At 42.1% G+C, this 17,109-nt stretch overlaps 1 protein-coding gene across 2 annotated transcripts in view; it reads right to left on the bottom strand.

Annotated features, from left to right (window-relative positions):
• Positions 1 to 5,819: 5,819 nt before the first annotated feature.
• The window catches only part of Cwc22 (CWC22 spliceosome associated protein homolog), a 41,143-nt gene continuing 29,853 nt past the window's right edge, over positions 5,820 to 17,109 (bottom strand). Inside the window, exons 14-20 of one of the 2 annotated variants that reach the window (XM_005346628.2) lie at positions 15,601 to 15,661; positions 12,260 to 12,337; positions 11,288 to 11,440; positions 9,609 to 9,736; positions 8,513 to 8,614; positions 8,215 to 8,432; positions 5,820 to 6,603 (exon numbers count right to left, since the gene is read on the bottom strand). In XM_005346628.2, the coding sequence (XP_005346685.1) occupies positions 6,041 to 6,603; positions 8,215 to 8,432; positions 8,513 to 8,614; positions 9,609 to 9,736; positions 11,288 to 11,440; positions 12,260 to 12,337; positions 15,601 to 15,661 (1,303 nt within the window). In that variant the 3' untranslated portion in view covers positions 5,820 to 6,040. The remainder of the gene's footprint in view (positions 6,604 to 8,214; positions 8,433 to 8,512; positions 8,615 to 9,608; positions 9,737 to 11,287; positions 11,441 to 12,259; positions 12,338 to 15,600; positions 15,662 to 17,109) is intronic. The other variant, XM_026778706.1, reaches the window with a different exon arrangement.

Here is a 17,109-nt window from a genome sequence, read left to right on the forward strand (position 1 = left end):
GATCTGCATCTCTACCTCAGATGAATGTTTAAAACCTCAGACTTTCCTACTCTGAATTATGCTGTTTAGTACCAGAAAAGTTAACTTAATTAACTTTGAGTAAATTGGGGTCCCTGGGTTTTGTTGTTGTTGTTTGGTTTTTGTGTATAAATTGTCTTGCTCCTGTCATGGGTCCACTCTAGAAGAGTTCAGTCCCCACCTTTCCTCTGTTCTGAAAATCCTCTGGTGTTGTACTTGCCCCTTCAGTGCGACTGCAGTTGCTGTCTGCTCTTCTCCCCCAACACTGTCTGACCTAGAAATCAATGAGTTTGCAGGAGAACCGTCACAGAAAAGCACCTGGCTAGTTCTGTGTCACAGCTGAGTCTGACAGGGAACCTCCAATGTCTCCAAAGAATCTTTTGTCTGTCTGTAGTAGAACTCAGATATTTACTTCTGCAAGCAGCCCAGAAGGGAAGCCAGCTGTGAGTGAGAGTCCTCAACCAGTATTCTGTAATCTCTGTCACACGCTTTGGTTTATGGCTAGCGAGAGGCAATGATCCCAGATGTGTTCGAGTTGGAAAGAATCTGTAAGCTGCTGACCATTGGTGGCTGTGCACACTTCTCTTTTTTACCTGGTTTTGTCTACAGAACTGGAGGTATATAAATGTTAAGCTCAATGAATTCATACAAAATGGATACTCTGTTTAACTTACACCTACATCTGGGAATAGAACATCACTACCACCTCAGTATTCCTGTTTACCATTCCTCCAGCACTACCCCCTCCAAAGATAATCACTATTGTGACTTATTTGTTGTTTTAGACTTTTATGTAGGGGAACATATATAGTGGAATCATAGGAATCTGGCTTCTCTATTCAACATTTATGAATAGATTTTAGGTTGATTCATGTTGTTGAATTTAGCAATATGGTCTTACCATATCCATTCCTGCATAATATCCCATTACATGAATACAACATAAAATTGGGCTGTTTCCCAACTTTGGCTGGTATGAATAGTTATTCTGAACACTCTTTGAACATGGCTTCCGGTTCCCATGTGTGTGCATTTTAATATGTAGCCGAGAGTGGGGTTGCTGACTCACGGCTGCTACTGCCCCGCAGTTTTCTAGAGGCTTCTCTGGAGGTTGTGAGAGGGGCGTGCAGTGCCTCGTGCACCCTAGCCTGAAGAATGCACTTTCTTCCCCTTGAAGCTTTGGGAAGGATACAGAAGGAATGGAGAACAGATAGCGGAAGAGAGGGGCACCAGCCTCGCCATCCAGATCACTTGAGTGAACCCTGGCTCACGTTCACACATACAATTTTCTTTGCCATACTTTTGCTTGTTTTTTGTTTTTTGAGACAGGGTTTCTGAGTGCAGTCCTGGTCATTCTAGAACTTGCTACATAGACCAGGATGGCCCCAAACTCAGAGTTCTGCGTGTCTCTTCCTCCCGAGTGCTGGGAATAAAGGTGTGCACCACCACCCCTGACTTCTTTGTCATACTTTAATGCATACATTGGCTTTACTTTAGGATCTGTGGTTTTAGATCAAAGCATTCTCCATCCTTTCTCCTGCTCTACCATAAAATACATACGTGTGAAAACTACAACTCAGTTAATAGTAGTTGACCCCGGACTTAAAGACTCATTGAAGCTTTCTGTGTAGCAATAAATAGGAACGGTGGCTGTCTCTTCTGGTATTCTCCATCACAAGCTTTCTGAACATCTACACAGGGTTGCAGGTTTGGACTTGAACTCTAACTTCCGAGAGTGGTCCACAGGAGCTAAACTCTCTTTCTCAGCACTCCGTCTGGCCCTCTAGTGTCCCTGCGCCTTTGCTGATACCTGCGTTGGCCTCGGGGAGCAACACACACCAGGTTGGCAGCTCTGAAGAGGTTATCTGGAGCACAGCATCCTTGGCTCCAGGCACACTTTCCTTCCCCTTCCCTCTATGGATGACTTCCATGGGCACTGGACTCCATCATTTGACAGAAATACAATGACATGGACAAGTGTTCTCCAATGTGAGGGATGGTGGTCCAGTCCCTTTCCCCGACTTCCTTGCGTTTCAGGAAAGAAGGACCACGTGCATATGTGGAGCGGGACTTTTCAGACATTGCCACTGTGAGACACTGGCAATGCTGTTTTACTCCTCAGCAGCTCATCTGACAGCAGATGGGGGCACACGCTACCTGTTGACACTGTGCTCTGAAACCTTGCGCCTTAAAGCTTTTGAAATACATACTTAGCTCTCTTCACTGGTAGTATTAAGGCAGGTTTTGTTTTGTGAATTGACTTCTTGCATCTGTACATTTCAAAGCTCTAGAAGAATTCTGTAGGAAGGATGTTCTGTGTAATTTATAAAAATAGCAGAGTGGTTTCTAGCAAGGCCATTATCCTCGTGCAGAATTACTCACTTGGATGTTTGCATACAGGAGTGGAAGGCACCCAGAGGTCTCGGCTGTGTTTTCATAGCCAGCACTATACCGACGCCCACTCGCGGTCAGAAGGAAGGGAGAAGGGTAGAAACAGAGTAGAAAGGAAGGGACGGCTCTGCTTCCCACCCAAGTCCTCCCCATCTGTGTGCCAGTGAGTTCACATTAAACTGGGGCTCTCGGTGCGTGTGGTACAAACCCCGAGGAAAGCAGTTCCTGCAGAGACAGAATCCACTGACTCGTGTAACTGGCGAGTCTAGTTTTAGATATGATTCCGTTCAGGCTCCAGCAACACAGGGACCTCCTTCGAGGGTGCCTGCTTCTATGAGCTACAGATCTTCCACGGCAAACTTGTATTTTTCTCAGGTTTAGAAAATGATCATCCACTGAGCTTCCATTTTGCCCTGCACACCCTTAAACAAGACCCTGTGTTTCAAGATCCAAATTGAAAAACGAATGTGAGGAATTCTGGATGTCCCAGGTTACACCACACCTTACTGCAAAACTAGTTAGAGGGCACAGGGAACCTGGGTTTTCAAGTCAGTGAATTCTTCGGTTGCTAGATTCACCAGAGTCATTTGCTCAGGCTGAAGAAAGGCAGTTGCTCAGTGCAGCCATTACAGGGATTCCCGTGTGTTGAGTGACGTTTTCTGGGGAGACTTGAAGACATATCTGTTCACCCCAGATAGGGAACCTGTGCCAGACTATTGTATAACAATTTTCTCCGAAGCTAGTCAGTACCCAGGATGTGGCGGGTGGGGCGGTGGTTGAGATGGGCCTTGCTTTTGTTTTCAGTAAACAGAAACAATGGCAGCCATGTCTAGCGTCAAAAACAGTGCATTCTAATGGGAACTTTGAATGACATTTGGGAGGAAAACGTGGGAGCCATGAGTGGGAGAAGGCTGTATCAGACCCAAGGCCAGGGAGACAAGGGGTCAGAGTAGGGACACAGGCCAGTGTGGTCGTGTGTGATTAGGGTCTGGAGAGTCTCGGTGAAATGTGCACAGAAATGAGAATGTTCCTTAAGGTGACACTGGACCCTCAGCTCTTCTCCCTATGGCATAAGCAGCGGATGTAAATAAGACTTTAAAGTCAGGAACCAAAAGTTCACCCAGGGAGTTTGCTGTGAGACAGTGCCTCCTAGCAATGTCAGAGGCTACGCCCATGAAGTCTCAACAGCCAATGGATGCACCGACGTGTATGGAAAAGAGCCACGAGACTTCAACCCTGCACAAGGCACTACAAGCAAACAGAACACTGAGACTGGGAGGGAGTCTTTCAGAGAAGGGCACGCCAACTGGTTATCCAATGCCAAATGGTCAGCCCTGAAAACACGTACAAGTTAACATTATTCAGACCGCGCAGGTTATATTTAGAAATAAGTGTATAGACGTGTACAATAACATGAAAAAAAGAGGTTATGGTTTTGAAAGAGAGCAAAGAGGGCCATTGGAAGGTTTAGAAGGAAAGGGAAGAAAGGAGTAAGGTAATTATAATCTCAAAGCTAGAAGAAAATACTATAAAAAAATTTACTGGTAATTATAAAAGTTTTTTTCTGGCATCATTGTGAAATGGCGAATCAAGTTGTTTGAGCTTAAATGATGTAAACGTCCCCAAACCTTAATGGATTTAAAATAGAAGAAACAGAAGAAAAATGATGGGAAGTTGCTTCTGTCACACCCACATCACACCCAAACTCCCGAGCCACCCTCTCTAGATGGCTACTTTAACATTTAAAAAGAAAAAGGGAAGGCTCAGCGCTATTTTAGGCCAGATGAAAGACAGCGGTCATAAAAAGCCAGTCAAAGCGCTTCACTTTCCTTTCAAGTCCTTCCTGGATGACGGGGGACAGGAGAGGGTCGAGTGCGTTCTTGGTGCCATTATTTCCTGGCTAGAACTTTGTGAAGTAAGTGCGGTAAGATCCTACAGAATAGGGGCTGTTGGTCAACAGTCCCGCAAAGGTTCTGCCACCTTCAGTCTGCTGAGGAAGGAAGCCGGCCTAGGATAAAACCTGGTTCCAACACTTTCACAACTACAAGCTGAGGCCACTGGCCTCTTGGGCTTTCGTCTCTTCTGGGAGACAAAACCCATCCCTAAAGGGTTGCTTTGAAGAGATAAACTAGCCCACCATTTCTTCATCTGTCCCAAGGACCAGACTGCAGAACAAAGGGAATGAAGAGACACGGTGCCAACAAGTGAGCAGATGAGCGGCTCTGAGAGGAGCATTTAGAGAACAGCTGAAGCCAGGTGAGCGGGGTGGGCAGCGGTCAGAGCAGGCTTCAGGAAGAGATTTCAGCCAGAGCTATACCAACACAGAGGGAGCAGAAGGTCCAGGCGAGGCAGCTGAGAAACTAAATGTAATGTGTGCAAAGTATCTATATTTCTTCTGGGTGCAGGATACCGGCTAGCGTGAGCACGCCCAGCTGCAGTACTTATGCAGGATACCGGCTAGCGTGAGCACGCCTTTTAAAAGTACTCAAAGAAAAAAAATGCTTCTCATTATTACATTTAAAAGTCATCAATTAAAATTAAAACGAAGTAAAATAAAATTCACACCCCCCCCCCAGTTTTCTAGTGTTTTTGTCTACTCAAGAGCAATGTCCAGATAAAGGAAGTGGACGACATCTATTCCTTTCAGAGGGACACCTCGGCTCCTCAAATTCAGTTTGCTCAGCTACGGTTTTGTGAGACAGGTGCTCTCATGATGTGTAGCTACTGATATCCATCATCCCTTGTACGGAATACTGCGGGGTCGGTAACACTTTTCTGAAGGAGAAATGCATTTTCATGGGCTATATCGTTGCTCATGCTCAGATTTCTAGATAATAAAACAAGGCGTTCTGAGTCAGCATATGCCCAGAAGCTCAACATTACCACAATGGTCCCCCTATTCTTAATACCCACACTTTAGCTGGAATGGGCCCGATGTATAAGGTGAACAAGTGCAAGAAGCCCATTGAGCACCGGGTGCCAGACAGACCTACCTGCCCACCTAAGGGAACGTTCTCTCTCCACAGTAATTATGCTTCTACATTCTGAAGTTACAATAAAGAAAATCCTTCCAATTCAAATAAAAAGAAAAATGGAATTGTTTCACAGGCAGCTCATGTACCCCATGGCTATGCTTTTTAAATGACTCACTAGCCACAAGGATCTTATCAACTTTCCTGCAGGCTCAAGAGATGGACTAGGCTGCCCTGTGGCTCACTCCCAAGTGTATCTCTCAAGAGGAGGACACACTTCCCAAAACACTACAGAGAAAGCTACAGCGCTGAACTCTGTCAGATACCCTACTGTAATAAATGGAATTTTTTTTGGTCTTCGGTTATATATAAAAGCTACTAATAATTATTAAAGTTATTAGACACATAGAAAACTGTTTACAAATCAACGACTCAATGAGCATTTGTTCCTTTTATTCACAAAGCGCAAGTCCCTCTGTTGAGACCCTTTATGATTTTACAGAGGACTTTGAGATACATCAATTATAAAACATGTCAAAAAGAAAACATCTTCAAAATATACAGATACAAAGAGGTCTTTTATACAGAGTTCTCTATAAAATCCATCAGTGTAAAAAGACGTTGGAAGGGAAGTAAGGCGTGTGCAGCTGTCATCAGGATCATCTTTGTCTCGGAGACTTTTCTCTCTTCCGGTCCTGGTTTCTCTTGGAGTCTCTAGAGTGTTCAGAGTGTCTGCTAGACTTCTCCCATCGTCTCTCAGCACCGTTCTGATACCTGTCGTCATCGCTCCTATGGCCCGAATGTCTTCTGCTCCTGTCCCTTGACGTGGAGCGATCTTTCCTCCTGACACTTTCATTGTCCTGACTTCGGGGTCTTTGCTTCTCATTTTCAGAAAAAGAATCTCTCCTCTCTCGTCGCTTCTTCTTTGGCTCACCATGCTTGTCTTGCAGCTCTCTGTGCACGTCTTGGTCTCGGCCATTCCGAACTCTACTGTAACTATTTTCTTGGGAAGGAAGCCTTCTGTCCGCCATGGGCTTTGCCACAGGATCCCTCCAGTCGGCATTTTGGGAGTCATGTGCTCTGTGTCTCTCAGACCTCCCTTCCTGGTGCCTCTGCTCCTCCCTTCCTTCTCGCCTCCTGTCATGCGTCTGCTGGCCCCTGGCTGCTTTCTCTACTTCTCCACTTCTGCTCTTCCCTTGTCTCTTCTTTCTCGTATCTTTAGCTGTGCGTAAAAAAGTACAGTTAGTTTTTATGTTAATCTAAGTTCATAATTTAACAACATTTACTGACATACTGAAGAACACTTATTTGTGCAAATTAACCAGGATGGTTAAAATTAAAAACATGGCCAATACGCAGTTGTCAGGAGTGTAGCTTGGAATAATCACTTAGAAAGCTGGTGGTATTTACTAAAACCAAATGCATCCTCCAGCAGTGGTGCCATCTGTAGCTACGGGACTGAAAAAGGAATGTACATGCAGGATGAGGTTATGTGACATATCACAAAAGCCACCGTTTGGCACGTTCAGAACGCTTACATTAATCTATAGGTAGAATCACAGAAGAGTTACACACAGAAGCTCAGGAAGAGAGAGAATGCAAACTTCCAAGCCTATCTCTGTTGACTATACAGCTTTTGCATCAGTGTAAAGTTGGGAAACCAAGAGTACAATATGACCAGACAGGGACTATCCGCATATATATATATGGTTATTAATAGATGTACCTAGGACATCAGAGACATGTATGAGTATGTACAGCAACCACTGTGGATGGATAAACTATAAACACAATAACATGGGTGAATTTTATTAACACAATTATGAAAGAAATATTAGATAAAAGAGTTCATAGTTAATAACTATAAAGTTAAAACAGGCACTATGGCACAGGCCTCTACACCGAGCACTTGGGAAGTAGTGGCAGAGAACCAGGTTCAAGGCTAGCCCCTGCCACACCAGGAATTAACAGACTAGACTGCATATAAGACTCCAAAAAGCAAATAAAACAAAACATCCAACAGCAAACAAACCAGGCAAAGGCTGGACATGATGTACAGCTGAAACCCCAGCACTTGGGAGGCGAGGGGAGGGGGGTTGCAGCTCCAGGCCAGCCTGGGCTATGTAGTGAGGAGACTAGGTTAGCTGTGTTGTGAGAGCTTGCTGCAACAAGACTAAAGGATGGAATACAAATCACAACAGCTGCTGCCCTGAAGATGGGGGAGGCTGGCAGGCACAGGATGCACAGGAAAGAGTTCCAGCAAAGCAGTTCTGAAGTGCCCGTCCTTCCTGATCTGGGGGGGAACTCGGTGAGCTACACAATGAACAAGACGATGTTAAACAGTCACAAACGCTCGAGTGCACAAACACAGCCCTAAGTGCCCTGACAATGAAGCATCAGGATGGCACCTACAAACTAGAATGCAAACGTGAGTACTTCAGGCATCACTAAACCCCAGCTGTGTCCACGAGGAGGCTTCTAAGACAGAAATAACACAGTGTCAATAACAGATGATCGTCTCTATTAATAAAGATGATGACCACTGGCCGGGTAGTGGTGGCACACGCCTTTAATCCCAGCACTCGGGAGGCAGAGGCAGGCGGATCTCTGTGAGTTCGAGACCAGCCTGGTCTACAAGAGCTAGTTCCAGGACAGAAACCAAAAGCTATGGAGAAACCCAGTCTCGAAAAATAAAAAAAATAAAAAAAATAAAAAAAAAAAAAAGATGATGACCACAATAAGTAAGCAACAACTGAAATTGGCCCTCAGTATGGACACCACGAGCCCTGCTCTTGTTAGGAACAGCAGGCTAAAGTCTAGATGAGCCTGATACCTGAGATGGAGCTCTGACTGCTGGAGGACGAGGAGCCGCCTCCTTCACTGGAGGAGTCTGAGCTGCTCTCGCTGCTGTCGGAATCTGAGTCAGAGGACTCGGACTCCGAGGAGGACTCTGAAGACGACGAGGTCAGGGCGGGTTTCTTTTGCTCGGCTTCTGGTTTCTGGGCCATGATGACCTTGGGTGTATTTTTCAGGTGCTCTCGCAGTTCATCCCTAACAGAAATATAATGTGTTACATGAGCTTGTAAGATGACTTTGTCAGCTAAAGCTAAAATTCTGCAAATGATCCTTACGTTAAACCTCCAAGACCTATGGAGGTGAAGAAGTTGATGGCGAAGCGGGTATTCCGTGGGTTGTCTCGAGGTAACAGTCCTTCAAAGAATGGCTGCAGAGTTCTGAAAAAAAAAAAAAAGAAAAGAAAAAACACAGAAAGAAAAATGAAAACACCTATACCCACTTACCAGATTTCCAAATATTCAATTAGTAAGTTAAGTATAAGAAAGTGGTTTATGCATTTATAGGTTAGGCTATCTAAATATAATCAGTAATAAGAAATAATTCACTGAAGTTCATTTCTTTATAAAAAATATTTCTTTATAGTTTGTGTGTGTGAGCGCACATGCGTAGGACAGCATATAGGAGATGTGGGTGTCAGGGATCCAACTCATTTCAGATTTGGTGTCCTTCACCTACTGAGACATCTCACTGGCCCTTAGACTTGATTTCTGTAACTATACAATATGGATTTAGAAATTTTTCATATAGACACTAGGATACACACAGAATATACAGATGGCATATACTACACACATACTGAGTACAGGATATATTCACAAGTGTATTCTGTACGCATGCACAGAAAATATTAAAGGCCTTAGTGTGCGTATACACATCTCAGTAAGCATGGGAAAGAGTAGGAAATAGGCAATGAGTGTTTTACAGAAAAGGGTAAATTATAGGAAGACTGACTGAGCATTTGGATCAACAAGAGGGTCATAGTTTCTGCAGTCACAGGGGTATGGGTGCATGTAACAGCAACCCTACCAGTTCTGTGACACTGAGTAGATGAGCCTGATAAAGCACACAGCATATGAGACCCGAGTGAAGCCTGCAGACCCCGTGCAGGTCTTTGGTCAATGTGTAAGAGAGGCAGAGCGATGAAAAGCTGGAATAACTCATGGCACTGTGGGAACGGTAGAGAAGCCAGTACAAACAGGTACTAAGAAAGATGAAGTAGGGGTTATGTGACAGCCCCAGAACCAGACCCCGAAAGCTGTGTGCTGTCCCATGCCTTCTAACACACATGTGTTAATGTGACCCGAAGTCCTAGGGGGCTTTTCCCTGCGGACCAACATGGGGCTCGCCCAGAGACAGGAAGAGTGAACTTACTCATCCTTTAACCTCGCATTCAGTTTAGGGAGACCCATGTATTCACACAGTTCCTGGAAGAAGATTTTGACGAAAATTCTACTAGACGATGTAGTGGTTTCTTCACTGAGCTTTATACATTCAAGAACCTGAAAATTAGAAGAGAGAAATAAAAAAAAAAAAAAAAAAAACTACTTTTGTTTTAAAAGACAAGGACAAGTAGCCGAGCAGTTTAAGTCCTCTCAAAATGACTGGGAATTCCCACCCTCAGCAGCATCTCTGGACCTCCCATGCTGACACGTGCCATTTCTTGGTGACACGGAAGACTGCGTCTCTGTATTAACTTCCCAATGTTAAGATGGTGCAGAAACGGTTGTGTTCTTTTTCTTGAAGAAGGTGCTTTTCATAGCAGAGAAGAAATCCTGTCTTGAGCACATAACACCAAAGTAAAGAATGCTCGCAACGCCCCCCCCCCCCCCCCCCGCCCCTGGCAGAATGGGCTGTACACAGGAGCTAGATAAATGCCAGCCAGAGCAGGATGCTAGCTCTATTCGGCATATATACACAAGGTAAAAGACAAAAAAAGATGGGTGATGTATCCTGAAAACCAAGATGACAATCTTTATAAACTAACCGTGGACACAAATTTTAGAGATAAACAGAAAAAAAAATCTAGCTTTTTATAGGTTATACTCTAGAGCCTATTTTAGTCAACTATTTAAAACTCCTTTTTCAGGATGCGGAAATGAAGCAAAGGGTTGTGATTAGCTGCTGGGTTGCTGTGCCCACCGAGTGTAGTTGGATATACTTAGGACTTCCGTACTACAAACATATTCAACACTCCCAATGGGTGGAGCTCATTCTACCACCAGTCTGTGGTATTTTACGACATTGTCCTCTTCTTCTTGGGTGTGACTTCTCTGTATTAAAATTCTTCTAGCAACTTTGCTTCACTTGGAGTATGACACTTTTTATGGCATGTGACTGTCAGACACTTTTCTCTTCCATGGTAACATTCTTGAAAGCAGGGAACCACATAAAATATTCGACTGCCCGCTACCATGTGACTGGACATGCAGCTGGTAGCAAACATCATGTGGATGAGCAGTGAGCAATTATATAATAAATATGGGTTTAAAGTTCAATCTGGTGCACATTTCCCCACTGAGGACGCCTTTCCTTGCTCTAAACACGATCACAGGATCTCCTCCCTATAGCATAAGCTAAAATGGCCCTTACCACCTCCTAGATCAATCCTTAGTCTGAGTAAGAGCAACCTTGGAGAAGCTGCTCTCTTAGGAAATACAGACAATAATTCTGAGGCACCAGTGCCACTAGGAGAGGGGTCACATGTCTCTCCTTGGTTATGTGAGTATGCACAAACACGTATAAAGATGTGAAACATGAAAATACATAATATTTTCCCTGAAAATATTGCTAGTTGGCGTTACCACAAAGTAGCATGGTTGGGGGGCATGTATGATCCACAATAGTATTTCTTACCCACGTCCATTATTTGACTTAGACTTTTGATTCCATGCTACATGAACATGTTTCAAAGACAACATAAAACTGCACTACATGTTTCATTCTAATTTGTATTTACCGACAGGATAAGCACGGCCACGCCATAATTAAACGCATATTTCAGAACAACAGGGGATCAGGAATGAAGAGCGAATACTGATCCAGTTACTTACACTCCATGGAAGTGAATCAGTGTACAGAAGGTGAGCAAACATCTTGGCAACGTTTCTCAATTTGTTTGTTTCCAAGCGATGGATGGTATCGTACTGTTCTTTGAATATACCTTCAAATGATTCCATGTATTCTTTTTTTAGCATGCAAAACCGCTAGAGATAAGAAAACTGAAAGTCAACAGCAGCAGAAACTGAATGCCAATACAACTGAACTTATTGTTCCTAAATTTACTAAACAACTGTAAATACCTTCGAAAATCATCTATCACTCAACCTTTCTGTGTGAAATGATGTTCACAAAGTTACAGCTATAGTTTCTATCTGGATTTATACGCTAAAATAAAATTATACATTTAGTTGATCCTACAGACATACATTTTGTATTACGTAACTGTGCTTTATGAATAGTTTACAGATATTGTAAGGACTGGAAGATGCCGGATCAATGGTTAGGAGTATTTAGTGTGGTCTGCAGAGGACCCGAGTTACGCTCCCCGCACTCATGCCAGGTAGGCAGCTCCGACAGTTCCAGAGATCCACCTCAGGCCTCTGCAGGAACCTGTGCTCATGTGCACACACCCTGACATGTACACATACAAATATAATTAAAATTGATAAGAATAAACCTTCAAAAATTTTTAAAATCATGATTACCCTGTGTTGGCTTAGGAGGTTCCTGACTTTAGTAACTGCTTTGAGTTTCTGAAGAAATTAGTTGTTTTGGACTGGTAACTGTTACAAAGTCTGTGTAATTTCAAGAAGCTGTAGAGACATGATAGTAATTTAATGTACTGAAGGGATGAGTACTGAAGGAGGAACATTGTGCTCTCAGAAAAGAACATATGTTATTGGTTGAGGGTAGACCAGGCTACGAAGCACAATCATTAACTCGCTATATTACTGTTGGGAATTCTTTTGGAGCTTCTAATCCTTCTATTAAATCTTGACATGAAAAGCAAGGCTGTAACTCACCCCAGCTAACAAGCCGAAAAATTTTTCATAGGTCCTTTGCTGGGCACAGCAATCAAGTATCATGTTGCAGAGTTCTTTCTGTCAGAAAGAAAAACGGTGTTAATGGCACAGAACACAGTGGAGCTTTGCTATATGGCAATTTACGATCAAACAGTGACTGTGTTTTCAAACTAGACTTGTAAAAATTTTGAAAATTATTTTAAAAAACTCAATGTCAAGCTTACCATTTTTGAAAGCCTTTAGTCTGACTGATACATTATCAGTCATTTAAAGCTATTTATGATAATTTCATTAAATATGAAATTCTAAATTCATGAGTATGAGTCATTTCTAACAATCTAGTGAAGAGGGTCAAGGCATAACTGGATATTCTGTCTTTAAAGACATCTGTGTGAAATTCTTTTAAATTTACATTCACCAACACCAATGCCTGACAATTTAGATATGAACTCAACTGTTAAAGGATATGCTTAGATAGTAGGGAAAAAGCACAATATGAGTTTACAGAAGCATGAATGGACTTCAGTTCCAACTTCAGTGACCTTCCAGCTGGTAAAGGAAGACAATATATAAAAATGAATAAATAAATAAATGAATAGAAACAGATTCATGACTTGAATTTCCTAAGTCCTGAAATAAATGTTCTCTGTAGACCTACCCACAGGGGGATCTCTAAAGACGGATGGGCCAATCCAGTAACTGCTGAAACGTACTACCCAATTAGCTATTTAACTGCTTTGAAAAGCATCTCCATGAGAAGTTTTGGAATAAATAAACTCCTGATTATGCTGCTAGGTTAACAGAAAACCTCTCTCACAATGATTGACATCTATTTTTTTGGCATATATGATTTAACAATTCCTAAAAGAACCCTAGTGGATCAGACAGTGATTTCTTGAGACAGTGACTCAGGAAAACCGCAAGCGGAGACATTTTATAAGTCACTCATTAGAATGTCTACCATTTTTACAAACAGTGACCTGAACGTAGTTAATTCCTCTAGTAGAAAAGTCTATACAAATTAAATATGTTAATTTTTAAGTTTAAACTAAACTTCAGTTAATTTTTACTTTTAAAATTTAAATGAACTATCATGAAACTTTGCCATTTTCACTAACTGAGGTGTGATCTAAGAAAAAACTGTTAACATTTTTAAATGAGGTAATTAAGCGTTTGTGTCTATGTAAGCAATCTGCAAGTGCAGGAAGACAGACTAGAAGGAACCTGGGGAATCCAACATGAGAGCCGTGTCCCTATAAACCATTTAAAATTATCATCTGAGCTCCTTAGCCAGGACACTCATATTGTGCTCATCAAAAGCTGTACGTGCCTAGCTGTCGCTCCCCTGACCAGGGCAGCATGCTCATCTCCTCCCTGCCGCTCCCCTGACCAGGGCAGCATGCTCATCTCCTCCCTGAACAGCTCTACTGCACAGCGCTGCTCTAGAAACCATGAAGCACCTTACCAGAGCATCCCTTTAAAACATGGGAGCACTTTAGACACAAAGAAGAAGAAAAACAAGTCATAAGCTAACCCAAATAAGTAAAATGTTTATAAACGTGTTAAGTTCTGCAAAAGAACACTTTGTCAAAATTTCACCTGGTACTGAAAAGTTAAAATGAATCCTTCCTAAATTATGCTGTTAGGTTAACTTGATGTGCAAAATTCACTCTCAAAAAATTTTGCATGGTGTTTATGATATGTTAATCCTATTTTAAACAACATGCAGTAATACACCAACGGTGCTGCGGATTCAGAACCACCTGCAAAACATATCACTTTTTCCCCCAGACCAGGTGCAATTGTAAGTACTATTATTTATGGCTTGTGATAATTAAATATTTTAACATGTCAATTAAATATTTGAGCAATTTTAGGAGTCTTTAGTAAGTGAAAATAGATGTATTAAGATATTTTCAAATATTAATCAAAATATGTTGAGGAAAGTTCTAACCCTTTGGATTAGCATCAATAAAGTTGTAATGACTTAATTACATTCCTCAAATATAACATGGTCACACAGAAAATTCAGCATTAATTCTAGTTTTAAAGGTTAATTTACTAACTTATTTCCTTCTAAGGATTACATATCCACTGTGGTCAAGACTATAAAAAGCAACTGTTAGGAAAAAGAAAACAACTTTCTTTTTTTTTTCTTTTAATATTTATTTATTTATTATGTATACAATATTCTGTCTGTATGCCTGAAGGCCAGAAGAGGGTGCCAGACCTCTTTACAGATGGTTGTGAGCCACCATGTGGTTGCTGGGAATTGAACTCAGGACCTTTGGAAGAACAGGCAATGCTCTTAACCACTGAGCCATCTCTCCAGCCCAGAAAACAACTTTCTAATTTGAAAATAATTTGTTTTTGCAAATTTTATAAAATTTTCAGTATGTACATACATATTTACAATAGATTCAATAAAGAATCAAGGATTTTTTTCCTGCAAATGCCCAAATACTACATGTTTTCCAGGTTAGGGCTAGTGTTGTGCTGGGCAAAGGTATTTATCCTGCTACTATGGTATGAAAGCAGGGGAAAAGATCAGTGAGTGAGCGAGAGCGTGATTTTACTGCAATAAAGCTTTACTTATGAAAACAGGAAGTGGGTCGGGGCACAGTACCAATCCCTACAAATGATCCTCCAGTCCTGACACAGCTCAGCACCAAGAGACCGGACACTGAACAGCCTATTGGAACGCATGTTCACTACTCCATCTATGAGGTCTATCACTCGTCCATCAAGGTGTGAGGAAGGGCTCCACCAAAGCCTAGGCTCAGGCTCCAAAGACCTAAAAAGACTATATGATGACAACCAGGAAAAAATTACAAATTATTTACACAGCTTGGTGTTTATTATCCTTAGCACTGGGGCTCTGATATGAAGGGCAAGTTAGGAGACGATGAACCCATGAGGCTAACAGAAGACCTTAGGAACTTAGTGGGTAACTAAATCCCTGAGGCTCTGCCTGTCTTAACAAAAGTCTATAATCAATCTTTCCACATGAATGAATTAATGAATGAAAGAGTAATACAAATCCTTCCATATACAACCTGAGCAGTGTAAACATACATGTTGTGACTGCTACAGCTCCTACCAGAAGGATTCTTCACTGCACAGGGATCAGAGAGACGACCACGCCAGGATGCATTCACGCAGACGCTGCGCTCTACTAGAGCACACGCCAAAGACCCAGAGCCTTAAGCCTTGGTTTAGAACAAAATTACAAAACTTACATCTACTTGAGTATTATTATTTCAATTCACAAAACCTATTCAGCTTAAACACTTTAGCTAGCAATACATGTCCCTAATTTAGAGACAAAGGCATGGACATACTGTTTGGCTCTCCGCGAACTCCATCTTCAGCAGCTTGTGCGCACATTCTTCAAAGTCTAAACTAGGAGACAAGACGGCCACAATAGTTAAAAGTCTGAAGCAGTAAATTACAGTGCTCTGTACCTGTCCAAATACTACTGTTACTATCTTAACTGTAAATATGCACAATATCCCAGCACACAGAGAGCAGCTCTTAACCACAAACACCAAGGTACACACATACAACAACACAAGGAACCTTAAACCATGCTGCAGAGAAGTCAGACACAAAGGCCACACACAATATAATGAACAGGCAACTCCATATAGAGAGAAGCTTATGGGACCAAAATGATGGCTAATGGAAACAATTCATTCTTCAATGTCAAAAATATTTTGGCAATGTTTGGACAACTTTGCAAATACTCCAAAACAACAAACTGTAGATAAGAAAGGATAAATTTTATAGTACATATGAATATATATATATGAATTTTACAAGTATATGTGTAAACTTTAAAAAGATATACAAGAAATAAAGAGAATGACTATGTCTTGATCTTTATCGTTCTCTCAAACCAATCAGCCTGCAGTGACACATACAGGAAGGATGTTTCTCAATGAAGCACAGCAGCTGTAAATTCTCAAGCGCTAGCATCAACTTTTCCTTAAATTCTGGAAGACAGCTGGCATGGTGGCTAATTCCTATAAACCCAGTACTCATAAGGCTGAGGCAAGAAGGACTTTGAGTTTGGGGGCCCTAGGCTAGAATGACATTCTGAAAGAAACGGGAACACCAGTGGAGGATAAAAGCCCTGTGAGGAAGTCATGAGCTGCTCCACACTGATGTCCCAGGAGTAAAGGACAGCGAACTCTAAAGATGGGGAACCCGGTCCTGGGAGGCAAAGACTAACTACTCTTGCTCAAGATCTACTGAGTGTCAGTCATTTCTTCAGTATTTGTTTAGTAAATTCAGTCCAAAAAAAGTATTAGTAATTTTACTCAAAATTTTAGGTAAAATAACAGGTAGAATGCTTAACAATAAAGAATATACTAAAGTTTAAAATGTTACCAAGTATTTGGCTTTTGTTTTGTTTGCTTCAGAAAAGGTTGCATGTAGCTGAGGAAGACCTTAACTCCCGACTCTCTGCCTTCAACTTCTAGTTCCTGGGAGTGCAGGTGTCTCCACGTAGTACCTATGACTAACTAACTCTTTTAAGAAATGTATTTTCAGTTGCCAGTCCTACATCCACACCTTAATCAGTACATCTGGTTCTTGAGTGCACTCAACTTTAACATCTCAGATGTAGCAACATTTGATGTGATTCTCTTGTTTTACAGAGTAGACAATCAAGACTCAGAGGTGTCTGTGAGTCAGACTCCTGAATAACATCTCAGTAGTTAAGAATTAAGCACAAAGAAGCCGGGCGGTGGTGGCGCACACCTGTAATCCCAGCACTCGGGAGGCAGAGGCAGGCGGATCTCTGTGAGTTCGAGACCAGCCTGGTCTACCAAGGGAGTTCCAGGACA

This window comes from Microtus ochrogaster, chromosome 4 (genome assembly GCF_000317375.1).
Source record: "Microtus ochrogaster isolate Prairie Vole_2 chromosome 4, MicOch1.0, whole genome shotgun sequence".
Lineage (NCBI taxonomy): Eukaryota > Metazoa > Chordata > Mammalia > Rodentia > Cricetidae > Microtus > Microtus ochrogaster.